Raw genomic sequence first — 18,366 nt, 5'->3', positions numbered from 1 at the left:
GGTGATGCTTGCACATAGGAACAAAGAATACGGGGAACACAGTGGACAGAACCTCCTCAGTGTCTCTCTCCTCTGCTCAGTCTCTGCCTCAGAGACATTCCAGACCCAAGTGGGCAGGTGTGCCTTTGTCTGTCTCCTTGTAAATGTTCTGGCTCAGAGTGGGCTCCCTGGGGCACCACGGCCCTGCACCAGCAGTGGGGTCCCCCGGCCTTGGCACATGCTATAAGGAACTTAACCTGGTTCCCGGAGGGACTTGGCCTTCCCCACTTTCTTGCTGCTGTGGCCATCTGGGCACACACCTGTCCCCGCCCACAGCTGAGGGCCAGCCCGTAGCTCACAGCCTGTAGTCCCACCACAACGCCCTGACGGGGGTGACAGGTCAGGAGGCTGGAACTCACGGAGGGGAAGGGACAGGGCTGTCTGACCCTGGGGACCTTGTGTGTGTGCACAGGTGGGCCCCTGGCCCCTGAGCCTCAGAGGGAGCAGGAGGCAGACAGAGCAGGGGTTGCTCCTCGGGCCTCACCCTGGGTGGCGGGGCAGGACAGGCCGGACACCTGGGATGAGACTAGCTTGTGGTCAGCACCAATGCTGGACCCAATTCGGCCCTGGCTCCCATGCTCAGGGTGTGCCCCATGCTTGCTGCCCCTTGGCACAGAGCCCTCCAGGTCAGAGGGCCCCACGGGGGTCCCTGGGCAGCCCCCCACCTCCACTTGCACGTACCGCTCTTCCTCATGACCAGGACATCGCCACACTCGTCCTCAACGGGCAGGAAGATCTCGGGGACCACGATGAGGATCCTGCGCTTGGGGGGCGGTGAGATGTGCCACACGCACTCGGCATTGGCCGGGTAGTCGCCGGGGTAGTTGGGGGACTCAATGTAGCCTGTGTAGTCACCAAGCTCGCCGCCACAGTGCTGGTCTGTGGGCACGGGGGCCCGCGGGCCTGCTCAGGCCACTGTGTTGGGGGGCGCCTCAGCCTGTCTCCCCACCAGCCAGCCTGGCCCTGGGCCACTCTGCTCACGGGGTCGTGTTCCCACAGGGTGCCCTGTGACAGGCCACCCCCCGGCCCATGTCAGCTCCCTTGCCTACTCTGTTCCTGCACATGGCCAGTGGGAAAGCCTAGTGACCCCCACTTGCTCTTTCCCTCTATGCACTCCGGCTCCTCGAGCTACTGCCAGGTGCCAATTGTGGTTGCCCTCCCCGCTGAGCAGGGAGGCTCAGGGAGAGGCCAGCAGCACAGTGAGGAAAGAGACCTGCTTCCCTTTCTTCTCATTTTTAGCTAAGCTGTGTAACCCCGAAGAGGCCAAATGGGACATCTTTGTGAGCTAAATGGTTCCTAGCCTCAACCTTACAAAGGAAGTCACCTTAGTTTTGCCAAGAGAATTGAACAGAAATATTAAATATATAGACTTTTATATGTTTTCATTTCCAAAACTCCTCACATCAAAATTTCTGGGAAACATTTCATTTTTACCTTATCTTCCAGAAGTTTCCATCCTATTTGGTTTCGTTCCACTCTTAACTCATGAGGACATTTAAAACCTGTCTCTGTGCAGCTCTGCCACTGTGCCTGCCCTTCTGTCCCCACAGACCACGAGCCCCAGGGGACACCCTGGGGGAAGAGGGGTGGCTTCTACCTCTAGGATTAGGTCCCCTTCCTGGGCCTTTGGCCTGTTCCAAATGTGACCAGCAGCCCAGGGAAGGGATAACTGGCTGGAAATTGAATACAGGAAGGGTACAATACCAGAAAATCTGTCCCAAAGGACTCCGAAAAATGAATTAAAAATATTTAAAGGGCAGCCCGGGTGGCTCAGCGGTTTAGCGCCAACTTCAGCCCAGGGTGTGATCCTGGGGTCCCGGGATCGGGTCCCATGTCAGGCTCCCTGCATGGAGCCTGCTTCTCCCTCTGCCTGTGTTTCTGCCTCTCTCTCTCTCTGTGTCTCTCATAAGTAAATAAATAAAACCTTTAAAAAAATATCTAAAGTAAATAGCATCCTGTTATGCACAGATGACTTGCTAAATGAAGGCCTGGGGTCTCTATTTCCCAAATTGTCTTATGCTGCCCGCATTTTTTTTGGCTACAGCTGAGCTCTTCACAGACAAGAGGAGGTCATCTGGCCTTCCTCTGGTGCCTCCACGCCCGTCCACACTTTGCGTCAGCCTCCTGTCCCCTAGGCTGTCTGGTCTGATTCCACTTGGGGGCCCGGCCACGTGTGCTTTCAGAGCGGTGGGGCCTGGCCCTCAGCACGGGGCCTGGCTCTCCCCTCCATAGGCCCAGAGCCTGGAGCAGGGCCCACCGGGCACAGAGGCACAGACTGCCCTGATGAGTGGCTGTCACCCTGAGGAGGTGTGCGGATGTGCTAGAGCAGAGCCGAGTCCCCAGGGTCCTGGGGACACTGTGTGGGGTGAAGGCTCATCCCACCCCCAACAACCACCCCCTCCCCAGCCCTGTTCCCAGCTCTCTGGTTGTGGGGGAAGCTGCACCTACTTTTGCAGTGTGTGACGTTGGTGGAACCGTCGAAGTCTGTGCTGGTGTTGCCCGGGCAGGTGATGCAGTGGTTCTGGCCAAACTCGGGCTGGTAGGTGCCAATGGGGCAGCGGATGCACCGGTGGGTGGTGGTGTTGTAGTGGTGGCCCGGGGAGCAGTGCACTGTGGGGTGGGGGTGCAGGTGGGAAAGGGCAGGGGGCATTCTCCCCAGGGCTCCCCTTGCCTGTTAGGTCTGTCTCAGTGCCGAGTTCAAGGCCTTTCTCTACTGCTCAGCAACTTCTCATCACCCCACCCAGCTGGGCCATGAACTCAGCAGACCAAGGCCCACTCCTGAGGTAATGCTGCTTGATGTAGCGTGGGTGCATGTGTTCGAGGGCATTAATGGGGCATGGAATGCTGTAAGGCCAGGCATGGGCTGCTCAAAAGGTGCAGGGACTTTTCGGGGGAGGCTTGAGCAGCCTGGAGCTGGCTGGGAGGCTATCCGGGGGAAGGGAGGGCAAGGGTAGGCCCAAAGTGGGCTGTGTGGGTGCCAGGTGTGGCCAGAGGGGAGGTCGCAGGCCATGGGGATGAGCTCCTGGGCCCAGGGGCCATGCTAGGCTTTGTGCTGAGTTTCAGAGGATCAAGTTCAGGACAGAGGATGCACTGGGGAAGAAACTGGGGTCACTGGATGCTCTTTCTATTCAGACTCCAGAGTGCTCAGGCCGGGGAACCCAACTACCAGGTGAGGGGAGGGTAACTGAGACTGAGTGGGGCCTGGGGCCATGGGGCTGCCCGAGACACAGGCTGTTCCCTGGCAGGAGGGTGTAGCATCAAGTTCAGGACAGAGGATGCACTGGGGAAGAAACTGGGGAGGACCCCATGGTCCTGCCTGCTGCTCTGGGAGTGGGCTCTGGGGATGGTGTTGGGACAAGTGGCAGTAGCCTGGCTTAGGGGGTTGGCAGTGAGGTGGTGAGAGGTCATCCTTCAGAGGAGCTGGCAGGGGCTGCAGACAGACTGGATATGAGGTCACAGAGAGAGCACTCAGGGTGACTCCAAGGTCTCCTTGGGCACCTGGCAGGACAGAACTGATGGGACCTGGAGTGGGGGGCCATTGTGTGGCAAAGATGAGGGACTCTGGCCATGTGGCATGACAGGTACTTGCTAGACATGCCCGGGGCTATTCCCTGGCAGGAGGGTGTAGCATCAAGTTCAGGACAGAGGATGCACTGGGGAAGAAACTGGGGTCACTGGATGCTCTTTCTATTCAGACTCTAGAGTACCCAGGCCGGGGACCCCAACTACCACTCACTGAGGCTGAGTGAGGCCTGGGGCCACGGGGCTGCCCGAGACACAGGCTGGGAACCAACCTGGCTCCAGCCTGGGGGCAGGGGGGTGACAGTCTGACTAGTGGGGCTCGTGAGAAGGTGAGGGGAGAGGAAGTGGAGTCCAGACACTCTTTCTACAAGGTTCACAGTAAGGAGGAGAAATCCTGGCAGGAACTGGAGGGTAGGTGGAATTCTCTCTTCTAGAAGGGAGATTTCAGAGTAGTCTGTTCCCAAGAATCATCAGGGTCAGGAGGTGGGAAGAGTTGTCCCAAAGGTCCTTGGCAGGGCAGGAGCATGTGGCAGGGAAGGCAGGCTCACCACGGGGATTTGGTGGCCGTGGCAGGGAAGGTGCGGCTGGACGGCTGGACCCCCACAGCCCCGATGTGAGGTCTCCGGGTGAGGAGAGACGTCTGACCTTGCCCCAAGCCCCTGAATTTCTCCCCCTCACCCCCTAAACAAATTTCCTGCTAGCCAGGTTCACAGCTCCTGTCTGTAACCACAGTGCCCGCCTCGCTCTCCTACCTGAGACCCTCAGGTAGGTTTGTGTGGAACCCTGTTGTCCTGTCCTAGTGTGTGACACAGTGCTGGTCACCAGTGCCCACTGCCTGGTGGCTCCAGGCTGCTCCTCTGCCCTCGGAGGTTCACCACTCGGGAAAGGAGAGAAGTTGAGGGAAAACGTGCCTGCACAGCCCAGCCCACTCACCTTTTGTCTCGCAGTCTTGGAAGGAGACTGTGCCCTCATGCTTGGTGAGCAGCCCCCCTCCGCAGGAGAAGCAGCCTGTGCGCCCGGGCTCAGGCTGGTACGTGCCCACCGGGCAGGCCTGGCAGGGCCTGAAGCCATCCTGGGAGAAGAAGCCTGGGGAGCACTGGCCTGGAAGTCAGAGATCATGGCTCAGGCTGGCAGGAGGGGGCGCCTCCATCCAGACCCTGCTCTCAACCATCATGGCCCTGGGGGAAGGGCACCAAGGGCCCTGAGGCTGGGGGCGATGGTGGGGGCAGGTGTGAGGACTTGTGGGAAGAAGCCTGGGCTGCACAAAGCCTGGCATCGCCTCTCCCACTAGCAGAAAGGGCTACGGGCTGAAGAGCAAGTGGCCTTGCTGCCGAGCTGAGAGGTGTGGACTCTACATGTGGAGGGGAGAGGTTGGAGAGGTCATTTACTTCAGAGGGGCTCCTTCCCGGGGGCAGGTCACACTGTGCCTTCTATGAGAGGAATTGGGCCTGGCAAGCTCCAGGCTGACCTGCCCTATCTGCAGGGCTGGGCCAGAGCAGATGGAGGGGGGTCTGTGACATCCCTGAGGGCCTGGCCGGGACAAAGGGAGGCTGAAAGTCAAGGTGCATTGGGTGCTCTGGCAGGGAGTGAGGGGTGGGCTGAGTGCCCTCTCAGTCCAGGCCCCAGATTCTCTGTTCCTATCAGTGGTTACTCTCTGTTCTCAAACTGTCACCGTGCCCACGAAGGGCAGAGACCACATCCTTGGAGGGCACGGCCAGCTAGCCTGCAGACTCAGGGCGGGGCTCTGAGCTCTTCTGTATCCCAGTGGAGGCTGGCTGGTGGTCTTCACTGTCCTCAGGATCCCACCCACCCACCCTCACAGGCACACCTTTCCCCACCCATTCTCAGGTGGTCCCCACGATGGCCTGGGAAGGGAGGCCATGGGTGGGCCCGTGAGCCCGTTTCACTTATGTGGTTAAGTGAGGTAGTAAATGGAAAAGGTCTTTGCAAACCAAGTTGTGCTTGGTAAAACTGAAAAAGGGCTTTCCAAACCATCATAGGGCACACTGTAAAGTTCTTGTTGTAGAGTACAGTTCCTGCCAACTATATGGGACAGTCTGAAAAGCCTTTTGACATCGTGGTGCTCCATGCAATGTAACGTGTTTGGTGAACCATAAAGTACCGTGGGCCTCCATTATAGGGAGTAGTTGACCAGTAAATGACCAAGTGCTTGTAAACTGTAAAGTCCCTTCCAAACTGTTTGCTGTAATTTTCAGAAGCACTAACCACAGCCCCGTGTTTGCTGGCACAAAGAGGCGGTGGGGCGGCAGTGCCCTCTGGGAGTGGAGCAGCCTGGACGTCATAGCAGGCTCTGCAAATGGCAGTGAGCTTCACAGAATACGCCGAGGTGCTGGGCCTCTGCCTTGAGGACCTCAGTAGAGACAGGAGGTGCCCCTGGGCCCCCCACCCCCTACTACAGCCCCTCCCTGTGGGGGGGACCAGTACTCGCCTCCACATTCGGATACATTGCGGGCACCGGTGAGGCCGAGCCCATCGCTGCTGGGGCACGGCGTGCAGCTGAGTTGGCCGTCCCTGTCCTGGTAGGTCCCCGGCACACATGGCACACACTGGCCAGGCTCTCCGCTGAAGTGGGTGCCAGGCCCACAGGCCACTGCAGAGGCAAAGTGGAGAGATTGCTGGTGGCAGAGGTGGGGAGTGGTGGCCGGGTGGTCTGCCCCCTGGTTCTTCAAACCCAGGCTCTGTCCTACCGGAGAGAGCACGTCCCTCGTCCCTGGAGCCATCTCAGAAGTGCTGGGGGTAGGAGCAAGGCAGCAGCCGTCTGTAAAGAGCCTGGAGGCCTGACCCTGGTGTCTCATGCCCCATTCTGGCTGCAGCTGCTCGACATCCTGCCCTCCGGCCCTGATCCCTCTGCCTGGGTACCAATGGCTTCCAGGACATCCACAGGCATTTTGTCCAAACCCAGCTCTCCTGCCCTCTTCTTTCCTTCCTCCTGTGCTGGAGTTGCCATCTGAGGACATGGGGCGGTGCAGAGGGCATGGGGGAGTGACAGGGGCGTGGGGGAGCAACAGAGCCGGTGGCAGGAAAGCCTGACAGCCAGTGTGGGCAGCAGCACTGAGCGAATGAGCCAACTGATGAGTAGGAAAGGAGGAGGAAGGGAGCCAAATATTTCTCTGAAGAAATTTAGAACCATGGATAGAGGAGAGGTTAGAAAGGACCCTGAGGTATTGAACTGAAGGCATTGGTGTGAATGCATGGTTTTATCACACACACACACACACACACACACACACACACAGACACACCCCTAGGCACCACCTGTAGCTCTGCAAATATACATAAATACCCCCGTGTATACTATACACCTGGACCTTGTAGTCCTGTCCAATGACAGAGCCTGGAAGCAATGACACTCCTGTGGCAGTGAGTACCCCACTTTGGCTTCTACTCATCTTCCTCCTCTGGGGCTCCAGGGGCCCCTGATGGCAAAGGCTGGGGCAGGGAGAGTACCACTTGGTGCCAGAGACACCTCAGTGAGTGATGGGGGGTGGGGCTTGTCCAAAGGATGTGGGACTTGCCTGATGGGGGAGGTCTTGCTAAAGTGGGGAGGATCTGAGCATGAAATAAATAATGCTACAAACTGATTAAATCCAGGGAGCTGAAGAGGAATCTCTGAGTTCACACTGACACAAACACGCGATGTGCAGGTACATTCAGAGATGATGGGGGAGGGAGAAGCTCGTTCTTCCAGAATGTTAACGAATATACAGGGACAAGGGCTGGCAGGAACAGAATATGGTCCAGGAACTGCTGCAGAGGTGGGTGCTTTGGTGGGAGATGTCACTGATTGTTGGGGGTGGGGGGTGGGTGTCTGGCGAGGAGCAGGATGTTGGTATAAACTCAGAATATATCCCCAGCAAATCCTCCTCAGTCGCAGAAGGAAAAGGAAGGTGGAGAATGTGGGTTTCCCACCCATCCTGCAGGTCACAGATATGTGGTACACAGCCCTATTGAGGGTCATCCCACAGCAGTGAGGGACAGCGGAGGACAGGGGAGGAGGGGAGGGAACGAGGGATGGGTCCACACTGAAGGAATCTGGAGAGACAGGACATGGATGCTGTGGAAGGAGTGGGGGAGCCAGAATGGGGTGTGTGGGTAGGATGAACCTCTGGTGCAGGAGGCAGTACCTGGGGGAACCTGGGTGAAGAAACCACAGAAGTTCCTTGTCCTGCCTGGCGCTAGTTCTGAATGTTTGAAATGATTTCAAAATAAGCTATTAAAAATAAAAGAAAGGGGTGCCTGGGTGGCTCGGTCAGTGAAGCATCTGCCTTGGGCTCAGGTCATGATCCCAGGACCTTGGGATCGAGTCCCACATCGGGCTCCCTGCTCAGCCAGGAGTCTGCTTCTCCCCCTTGCCCCCCATCTGTGTGCATGCATTCTCTCTCAAATAAATAAAATCTTAAAAAGACAAAAATAAAAGAATGACACCACAAAGGCCCCCGGCCTCCTGCGATGCCCACTCCACGGCTTGAGCCAGAGTCCTTCCATCCCCCACACCTCCTCTTCACTGGCTCCCCAATTTGTCTCTCTGGCCCAGCCTATGCTTTCTGCTCCGGATTGGTGGCTCCAACCACCCATTCAACATCCTCACACGGAATGACTCACACGTGTCTGAGCTAACGAGCACAAACAGAGCACTCTGTCTTCCCCAAGTTCCCCAGGTCAGAAAATGATGCCACCTCTGCCCAGTGGCCCTTGGAGCTGCCCTCGAAGCCTCTGTCCTCCTCGTCACCCTTCCAAAGTGCTCTCAATGTGTCTCAGTCCTTCTTGTCCTGCACCCAGACCCCCATACCCTGTTCAAGGCTCCCCCGTCTCCCGCTTGGCCTCCTCTCCTGGGTCCTCACTGGCGGAAGCCCTCCCCTGATGAGACAGCGAGAAGGTTGCTCCTCTGCTTGGGACCTTCCTGTGGCTTCCACCGGCCCAGAGTAGCACCGTGGTCTGCACAGCCCTGATGCGGTGCCTTATCGGGCCTGTGGGTGTGCTTGCTTACTCACTGGCTGCCTTCTTTCCCCGGTAAATGTAAACCCCATCAGAGCACGGGCTCTGTCCGTTCTGCAGGCAGCTACCCAGGCTGTCTCTAGAGCTATCTGCTCTCGACAGGCCAGCTCCTGGCGCTCTCTGGTCAAGTCACCTGCTTCCTTGGCCTGGACCCCGGCTGGCTCCCGGCCTCACGTGCCTCTTTGCTCTGCTCCCCCTCTGCCCTCGGCTCCCATGCTGCCTCTGCTGGGAAGCCTTCTCTAGTCACACAGACCAGTCCCTGTGCCCCTCCTGCCCCTCCACTGTGGCCGTGCTGGCCTGTGCTCCTCCTGTCCCACCCATCCTCAGGATTGTGGGGAGGGTCACATGTGCAAATGTTTGTCATCAAGAGCCCTGCCCAGGGTCTGGCATCAGGGGAGTGCTTGTTCAAATGACAGCCATTGTGAGGAGCACAGTTGTGCTTCTTCTTCCGTGTCTCACTGTCCCCTCCCAATGTGTCTGCTTAGCAAGGCCACCCGTGGAAGGAAGGGCAGAGAAGCTTTGCCGAGTGGGCATCCTAGTGGCCATGGGCAGGGACGCACCGCATTTCCCGTCCTGTAACATCTGGCCTGTGCCGCACGCCCCCTGGCCCTCCAGGGCCTTGGCCGGCCACTGGGCCATCGCGTACTCTGTGCCTGCGACCTGGATGGAGAACTGCTGCCGGCCCATGGACTTCCGCAGAGTCTTGATGGCAGCCTGCAAGCTCTGCTCGGCGCGCTTCCGCATGCAGTCCGCCTCACAGGTGTCTGCAGGGGTGGGAGGGACGGTGACTCGCAACCCCCTCGGAGCTGCCTCTTCCCCGAGCTTCCCCTCTGCCAGGCGGCCATCTGCCCAGGGCACCTTCTCGCGGCAGTTGCGGGCCGAGGCACCATTGTGGCGTCCATCTGACAGACAAGGAGACTGAGGGTCTGAGAGGTAAGATCTGCTCAAGGCCACACTGCGGATCAGAGGAGGAACCAGGCCTCCACCGCCACAATGCATCACCTCCCAGGGCACGGCTCACGGACGGGCGCTCCTCCCTGCCACTCAACACCCTCGAGGCTGCTGCTGCTCCCAGCATAATGCCCAGCTCTCTGGCCTTGAATCTGAGGCCTCTCATGGGAAGGCCCCTGCCAGACTCGCCACCCCTCACCCCCAGTCCTCTGACACCCACTGTGAACTCCGCATTCTAGCCACCCTGTCCTGCTCACTGCCTCCCGAGCACATCTCATTCTACCTGACCTCCGTGCCTTTGCCTATTCCATTCCCCTGCCATTCCCACCACCTCTTCCACTTGGTGAACTTTGATTTTAAGTCCTGATTCAAATGGTGCCTCTTCTGGGAAGACTTCCTGGGCCCCGCTCTTAGGGAGACATCTCAGCTCGGTGCCCTGTTTCCTCTCATCCTCCCCACTCCTCTTGGTGTCTCCCTCAGCACTGGGTAGTTTGTATGTGTGTCTGCCTTCCCTTGGCTGGGAGTGCAGCCAGCATGAGGACCTTGGTCTGGTCCCCTCTTTCCACAGTGCCCAGGGCTGGGCACCCACAGTACACATCTGCTGACGGATCTCAACTCCTCTGTCACAACTCAACATTTGTAGCCAAGAGGAAAGCATTCATATGAAACATAAGCCAGCATTATAGGCTGCCTTCTGGAACCTGGGAAAGATAGGCCCTTGGCTTGATTGTTCTGGAAACTCTATAGGCATTAGCCCCTCCAGGCCCTCGCCGGTGGAGGCCGGTGAGGAGGGGCAAAGAGGGGCTGTGGGGCTGTCACTGTGGGTCCCTGAGCCCTTCTTCTCATTGCCCTGGGCCTCCTCTCCATCCTGGGTTATAGGCAGCTGTTTTAAGGACCCGGCAACGACCCCCTGACTCCCCCACTGCCTGGCTGGCCTCCACCTCTGGTAGCCACGGCTCAGGTGGTCGCCCAGCTTCATGCCTGCAGACCCCTGCCAGCCCTCCCGGATCCCTGCCTCCCTGAGGCCATCCACAGCCTCACGCACCTGACGCCTCTTCCATCTTTATCTCCACTTCGAACTCTGCTGTGATGTGGGTCACCTCCTTGGATGGGGACTTTCGGCCACGGCGCCTCTTCTTGGAGGAGTCGCATTTGAGGGTCACAAAGGTCAGATGGCAGTTTTCTGGACAAAGAAGGGACCACTCTGGCAAAGGTGGCATGGGGCAGGAAGCACGGTCCTACTGAGCCCTGCACACAGATTACCATCAGCAGGGCTCCTGCTCTGCCTAAGAGTCTGTGGTGCAGACAGGGAAACTGAGGCTGGAGGCCAGGCTGGCTCAAGGCCTCATGAGGGGTCAGTGGATGAGCTGGGTCCTGCACCAGTCCTCTGAGCGCACCAAACCACTGCACACGGAGGCGCTTGCAGTACTTTCTTAGTGGTGCTGTGCAGCTCAGCTCAGTGGGCTCAGCCCAGGTGAGGTCGGCTTGAGGGTTGCACTGTTAGCTTTGGGGAGGAATCCTAAGGTGTTCAGGGATCTTTGTGGAATCAGAGCTGGGACACTTCTCCTGGGTGTCTCCAGGAGAGCTTTCCCTGTGCTACCCTCCAGCCTGAACGCCCTTCCTAGCCTCCCTTGTTCAAGAATGAGGAGTCCTGGGAGGCCTTATGGACACAGGGTGCACACACAGCCTATACCCTGGGGGAGCTCATCTAACTCTGGGTGGGGCAGGGACGATGGGCCCCGGGATGCTGAGGGCCCCAGATCTTCCACTCCAATGCTGGGCTTCTTCCCGAGGGACACCTCCACTGTCTTCTGTGCTCCAGGCCTGGCTTCTGGGGCTCAGGGACCATGATGGTGAGGATGAAGAGAGGCCCCCGTCCTTGCAAACCGGGTCCCTCTGGGCCCCGGGGTCCCAGCTCTCAGGCACAGGGACCCACCACCCCTTGTGTGGGTTGGCACTATGGCAGCCCACTCACCCAGCAGCAGCTGCCTCAGGGCCTCCTTCGCTGGCTCCCGGCTGTGGGGCCGGAGGTGGCACTTGGCGTCTCGGATCTTGAAGCGGGCCTTCTGCCTGATGGGGGTGGGTACACCTGGGGAAAGGCCAAATACCCCCAGGTGGAGGCCTCTCCTGGGGGCAGGGAGGAGGTGGGGCTTGGGGGCCACGGAGGGAGTGCCTGAGTGTGAGGGGGCTGCCAGTGTGACACACCTGCGGGGCGCGGGGGCTGGGGGAACCCTGCTCCCTCATTCCTCTCCTGCATGGCCTGATAGAGGTGGGAGCATGGAGCGGCCATGCAGCCAGCAGTCTACCGTGGAGGAGGAAAGGAAGGCCTCTCATCTCCTCCCCCGTGACCAAGGCCAGCTCATATGGCTCACGCTGTTAGGAGAGGGGGCAGAACAGAGAGGGAAGCGAGAGTCTCGAAATAAGACAGATGCCCTGAACTGCTGATTCCTTCCAAGAACAAATCACAGCTGCGTGGAGGAAGAACCCGACCATTGCAGATACTCAGAATCACATCCAGTATGCGTTAGGCGTACACGGATGCCCCCATGTCATTGAATTCAACTTCTGGAATAGGAAAAGCTGCTGAAGACACCCCCTCCGGCTCCTGCTGGCAGGGGAGTTGGCTGTGCTGCGCTGACCACTGATGGAGGTGGAGGGCACCAAAGGCCATGGGAGCGTGCTCTGCCTTCGGGACTTCCGGGACCTTCTGGTCACAGCAGATGCGACTCGCTTCACTGAAACCGAGCTCCCTCTGAGGAAGCTCGTGGAGTCCTCGCACCTCAGAGACACCGGAGCACGGAGTGTGGCCTGGAGGTCCCAGTACTGCTCTCAGCTCGCTAGCTCCTGGGCCACGCTGGGCCGGCCCCAGGCCAGGAAGCTCTTCCCTAGGTGGTGCCCCTCCCTGTTGTCCCAGTGTGGTGCTGGATGCCAAGTCCAGGGGTCACCAGGTTTGTGCAGCAGGGCCGGGCCGGGGAGGGGGCTACCTGAGCAGCTGGGGCCAGTGCTGGAGCTGGTGCTGTTGCGCTTCTGTAGCATCTTGCCCTGGAGACCCGGGATGCCGCAGCTCAGGCTGTAGCTGTTTTCTGAGTCTGCAGAGAGGCCAGGGGTGAGGTGGACTCAGGTGCCCTTCCCTTCCAGCACCCCCTGGATCAGGGGAGGCCTCAGAGAGGTTGCTGTGGGTAAGCAGCTGGGCAGGAACAAGCCCACTGCATTTGAGAGGAACGCTGTGGCCCATAGGAAGCCAGACAGTGGGTCAGGATCACTTGGTGATCAGGGCCAGGGAGCCTCCTAGGTTGGGCTCTTTCCTGGAGAATGGCAGGGAACAGGGGCAGGACCCCGGGGAAGGAAGCCCCCTCCCCCACCCCCACCCCAAAATCCCTTCCTGAGGATGGCCTCAGGTTACCTGGCACGAAGAGTGAGTGGGCTGGGCAGGAAAGGGAGCAGCTCTCCACACCTCCCACCTTGCTGCAGGACAGCTGGGCCCAGGGTGAAGCTTTGGCCCGAGAAAGGCACTTGCCCGTCTCTGAGGAGGGGAAGACATAAGAGAGGGCTAGAGGGGCCAGGGTGGAGGCTTCTGAAGGCCCTGTTCCTGGGCGTGGACCACTGGGGACCCCTGCCATACTCTTGTCCTGTGGCCAGACCATGGTGGGAAGGGGCTGGGAGCTGGCATGGTCCACATGCACTTGGACGTGTGGGGATGCTGGGCCCACAGAGCTGGCTTGCTCCCTCCCCACTCTGACCAGTTAATTCACCCCGCAGGCCCAGACTGGATGGCGGGGTTGGATTCTTCAGAGCAAGTGTCCACACCCCTCCGGGTAAGGGAACAGGTGGAAATGACATGGCTTCTTGGCAGTGACAGACTCCTAAGCATGCGAGGGTCACTGGGAGCCCCTCTCTGGGGCAGCCGCTGGACACATCCACTAGGTGTCTGGAGAGGTCCCAAACCAAGTTTCTTAGGTATTTTCTAATCTTTTGAGGACTGACAGTTCCATAGCCACAGTAAACCCAGAACTGCTTTTATACACGTCTAGCTGGTCAGTGACAACAGGCTGAAATGGGCACGCCTCTGGAAGCACCATTCAGAGGGTGTCATCAATGATTGGGTCCCTCCAGAAAGTAGGCTGAAGTAGGGGACTTAGTTGGAAAAAGAAACTGAAGTGGGAAATTGCCAGTGTGGGTGATCTTCAACATGTGGCTGGACATTTTCAAGGAGTCTTAGAAAGTAAATAACCTAGAAACAAAAACAAACTCATGGCCTTCCAGATAAAATAGCTGGCCCCCAAATAAATATAAGACCGAAAGTCCTCTGTTCCCAAAGAATCAAGAATCAAGTTTAAAACCACCTGCAGATAATGCAAGCACAAGGGGCCCCTGGAAGAACCAATGTTCATGCCAGGTGAGCAGAAGGACAGTCATCTACAAACTTCCAAGGGAGAGCTGAGCCCCCAACACTTCCCTGGACTTCAAATTCCTAGGGGGAATTGTCAGGGATTGCTGGCGGGCAACAGTACTGCTTTCCTTGTACCAGTAGAGGCAAACCATCCCAGCCCTGAGCATCCTGGGTGCTCTCACAGTGATACTGAGGACACGAAGCACTAACAGCTCCTTCCTCAGACCATTTCTCAGGGTTGTGTTTGCCTGGAGTCGCTTCGAAGGAAGAGGGAACACCTCCCCCTGGGTCAGGGGCAGGCTGGCTCTGTTCACTATCAAAGTGGTGAGTTTCCTAGGCTGGGTATTCCTGGGCAGTGATGTCAATTCTCTAGCTGCATGCCACCAAGAGTACATTTGGGACTTGGGGGTGGGCTAGGGGAAGCCACACAAAATGTGCACTTCATGCTGGTTGTTGTGCTGAGTGCTATGTCCTTCGTCTCTGGCTCAGCGGTTCCTGGGCTTCTGTGGCAGCCGTGAAACAGCAGCTGGCTAGCTGACGGGCTGCATGTAGGCAAAATCTCTGACTCTACCATATACACCCATTGATTCCACCACTGCAGAACACCAAAGCCCAGAGAAAAGTTTAAAGTCACCTAACAAGCAAGAGGGAAGGCAAACTGTAAGTAAAAACAAAACAAAACAATTTGTTTGCCTTAAAGTAAGGAATGTCTGTTTGGGGGAAAATATGAACCAAGATGGTCGGAGGTAGCTCTGAAAGCAGACAGGAAGTTGCAGAAGGCTTGGGGGCCATGACATTGATTTGCTCTGGTTTACTAAAATCACTCAAGCAGTGGGACACTCTGACAAGCCTTGGTTCTTTCCCATGTCCAACCTGTAATTGCTCCTTGGGAGCTGTTATCAGAAGACAACCCTCCCTCCCAGGTCAAAGCCCCTAGTAGTGGGGCAGGATCCACTCTACAACTGGAACTTGACAGCTAAAATATGCCTAAAAAATAAATACACCTAGGGACGCCTGGGTGGCCGAGTGGTTTAGTGCCTCCCTTCAGCCCAGGCTGTGACCCTGGAGACTCGGGATCGAGTCCCACGTCGGGCTCCCTGCATGGAGCCTGCTTCTCCCTCTGCCTGTGTCTCTGCCTCTCTCTCTGTCTCTCATGAATAAATGAATAAAATATATTTAAAAAATATAAATAAATACACCTAAAATATACCTGTAAAGTTATTTTTAGAAGTCCCAGAAAATTCTCCTATACATGATTCAAATTATGGCTGATAGGAGCCTTAATATACGTATTATATATGATTCAAAAAGAGGATCCCTGGGGCAAAGCTTCCATAGCATCAGCAGAATAAATGGAACAGAGCCCAGGAAGAGTCCAAGCTGAGTGTTCCCAGACTGTTATATATATATTTTTGTTTGTTTAAACATGCAAAACTTAGGCCATACCCTCAGGATACAAGCTCAACAGCATGGCAAACATCCATGACCAAGGCTTGCCCTTTCTGCCTCAGGGCAATGCCTTGGCTAAAGTAGTTGGAGCATCTTCAGATCTTGTCCTAGAATCACCTTTAATCTGAGGGTACCACATGCAGTGTGTCCTCACTGGAAGCTGAAAACACCCAGTATCTTTTCTGCTTGTCACTGAACCAATTGTGGTATCTGGTTCCTTTATCCTTCTTGTGTTATCACTGAGCAACTCCTACCCATTCCTGAGGAAGAAATTCATCTTTCTGTGTCTGTACTCCAGAAGAGTTCATATCCAAAACAGATCTTTTGGACATTCTGCACCAAATCCTGACTCAGGATTGTTTGTTGATGGCACTTATCTTAAAAATGGAGAGGTTTAAAAATTCATATGGAAACTCAAGGTAAGTTCGAGAATAGCCAGATCAATGGCCAACTGATTTCAAGAGGATGGGAAGACAATTCAATGGTGAAAAATAATAGTCTTTTCAACACATTGCACTGTGACAGGTGGATATCCACATGCAAAAGAACAAAGTTGGACCCCTGGCTCACACCATATACACATTAATTCACAATGGATCAAAAACCTAAGTATAAGAGCTAAAACCGTAAAGCTCTTAGAAGAAAACGGGTAAATCTTTGGGACCTTGGATTAGGCAGGGTTTCTTAAAAGTGACACCCAAACCACAAGCAGCCAAAGGAAAAAAATAGATAAATTGGACTTTATGAGGCTGAAAAACCTTTATGTTTCAAAAGGTACCATCAAGAAAATGAAAAGACAGCTCACAGACGGGGGAAATACCTTGCAGATCATATATTTAGTAAGAAACTTATATCTAGATTATATGAAGAACTCTTACAACTGAATAATACAGTTAGCACAATTTAAAAATGGGCAAAGGATCCGAATAGATATGTCTTGAAAGAACATCTACAGATATTTGATAATCACATGGAAAGGTACTCAACACCACTGGCCGTCACGGAAATACTCATCAAAACTACAATGAGAAACCATTTCACCCCCCCCAGGATGGCTATCCTCACAAAGTCAGAAGACAAGAGTGGACGAGGACGTGAAGGAATTGGAACTTCACACACTGCTGGTGGGATGTCAAATGACACGGTCTCTCTGGAAAACAGGATGGCAGTTCCTCAAAAGTTAAGCCTAGCATTACCGCATGACCCATCAGTTCTACCCCAGGGCCTATACCAGAGGAAACTGAAAACATATGTTGACAGAGAAACCTGTACACGACTTGCTCACAGCAGTGCTCTTCATAACGGCCCCCAACTGGAAAGAACCCACATGTCCATCAACCAATGAGTGGATAAACAAAATGTGGTCTAAGCAGATAGTGGGATAGAATTTAGCAGTCAGAAGGAATGAAGTCGTGACACACGCTATGACGTGGGTGAACCTTGAAAACATTACGCTAAATGGAATAATAAGGCCCTGTGTCATATGACTCCACTTCCACCACATGTCCAGAAATGGTGAATCCATTGAGACAAAAGGAGATGATAGTTGCCTAGGGCTGAGAAGTTGAGGGCAAATGAGGAGAGACTGCTACGGGCCTAGGGTTTCTTTCTGGGGTAATGAAAATGCTCTAAAATTCACTGTGGTTGCACAATTCTGTGATTATACTGAACACCACTGAACTGTACATTGAATGGGGGACTTGTACGGCATATGACTTATATCTCAACAAAGCTGTTAATAAAAACAAACAACAAAAGGAGGAGAGACAATACTAGGCTGGATATACAAGAACTTTCCAGGCTGGAATCACTGGATAGTGGCCGAACCTGTGGCCGTCTCCAGGGCACATTCAATTGACAACGATAAAGGGTAGCTCCGTATGCCGAGCATTCAACAGTAATGCTCTGGAAACAGAGAGGTTTACTGACCATAACAGAGACATGGGACCCACAGTACGAGGGATGGAAGACAGACAAAATGTCTCCTGGATTATCACACTAAATGGGCTGTTGGACCATGGTCCCTGGGCAAGGACTTCGGGAAGGGAGCACAGAGAGACGGATCTGTGGAGAGGCGTGGGGATTCTATCACAGACACACTATGTTTGCCTTCCTGCTCTGAGAAGGAGTCAAGGGGAACAATCATGCTCCAAGCCCCCTGAGGATGGTATCCAGTGAAGCCAGAATGGCCACCTGGAACCAGACCCCTTCACATGGCCGTGTGCTGACCTTTTCTTCAAGACAGCTCATCCTGGTAGGGACAAACTGGCTGTGGTATTGGATAACGTGGTGAGAAACTCTCCCATGATAGCAGAGGAGATGACCAAAATCCTGGGTAAAGTATAAAGATTGGAACAAACCCTAAGGGACCCCCTGGGCATCCCCAAATGGATTCTATGGGTTATAAATGTACACCTGTAAATTTTTTTTTACTTTTTATTTATTTATGATAGTCACAGAGAGAGAAAGAGAGAGAGGCAGAGACACAGGCAGAGGGAGAAGCAGGCTCCATGCACCAGGAGCCCGATGTGGGATTCGATCCCGGGTCTCCAGGATTGCACCCTGGGCCAAAGGCAGGCGCCAAACCGCTGCGCCACCCAGGGATCCCTAAATGTACACTTGCAATAGCATATTTGCTTTCTGGATGAATCAAAGCAGTCGCTTGTTGGGGGGAAAAACCCAGCAGTCATAGGAGCTAAAATATTACTACTAGGTCCTGTGTACCTTATTAGGGATATTCTAACTCATTTACTTATTTATTTTTTTTAAAGATTTTATTTATTTATGAGAGAGAGAGAGAGAGGGAAGCAGAGGGAGAAGCAGGCTCCATGCAGAGAGCCTGATGTGGGACTCGATCCCGAGACTCCAGGATCACACCCTGGGCTGAAGGCGGCACTAAACCACTGAGCCACCTGGGCTTCCCATCTAACTCATTTATTTAGTAATATGCAGACACCTTCTACTGGGAGGGTTATTCACAGATCACTCAGAAGTTTCAC

General features: G+C 55.3%; 1 protein-coding gene across 2 annotated transcripts in view; it reads right to left on the bottom strand.

Annotated features, from left to right (window-relative positions):
* SCUBE1 (signal peptide, CUB domain and EGF like domain containing 1) overlaps nt 1-18,366 on the bottom strand; it is a 142,629-nt gene that overhangs the window by 8,772 nt on the left and 115,491 nt on the right. For both annotated transcript variants that reach the window (XM_055328942.1, XM_055328943.1), the window contains 9 exons: nt 12,932-13,051; nt 12,513-12,617; nt 11,504-11,617; nt 10,574-10,711; nt 9,138-9,341; nt 6,011-6,172; nt 4,495-4,662; nt 2,488-2,649; nt 721-918 (listed from right to left, as the gene is read on the bottom strand). In XM_055328942.1, the coding sequence (XP_055184917.1) occupies nt 721-918; nt 2,488-2,649; nt 4,495-4,662; nt 6,011-6,172; nt 9,138-9,341; nt 10,574-10,711; nt 11,504-11,617; nt 12,513-12,617; nt 12,932-13,051 (1,371 nt within the window). The remainder of the gene's footprint in view (nt 1-720; nt 919-2,487; nt 2,650-4,494; nt 4,663-6,010; nt 6,173-9,137; nt 9,342-10,573; nt 10,712-11,503; nt 11,618-12,512; nt 12,618-12,931; nt 13,052-18,366) is intronic.

The sequence above is a fragment of the Nyctereutes procyonoides genome, unplaced genomic scaffold (assembly GCF_905146905.1).
Source record: "Nyctereutes procyonoides isolate TBG_1078 unplaced genomic scaffold, NYPRO_anot_genome, whole genome shotgun sequence".
Lineage (NCBI taxonomy): Eukaryota > Metazoa > Chordata > Mammalia > Carnivora > Canidae > Nyctereutes > Nyctereutes procyonoides.
Note: the sequence above shows the minus strand (reverse complement) of the source record. Positions and strands in the feature narration are given on the sequence as shown.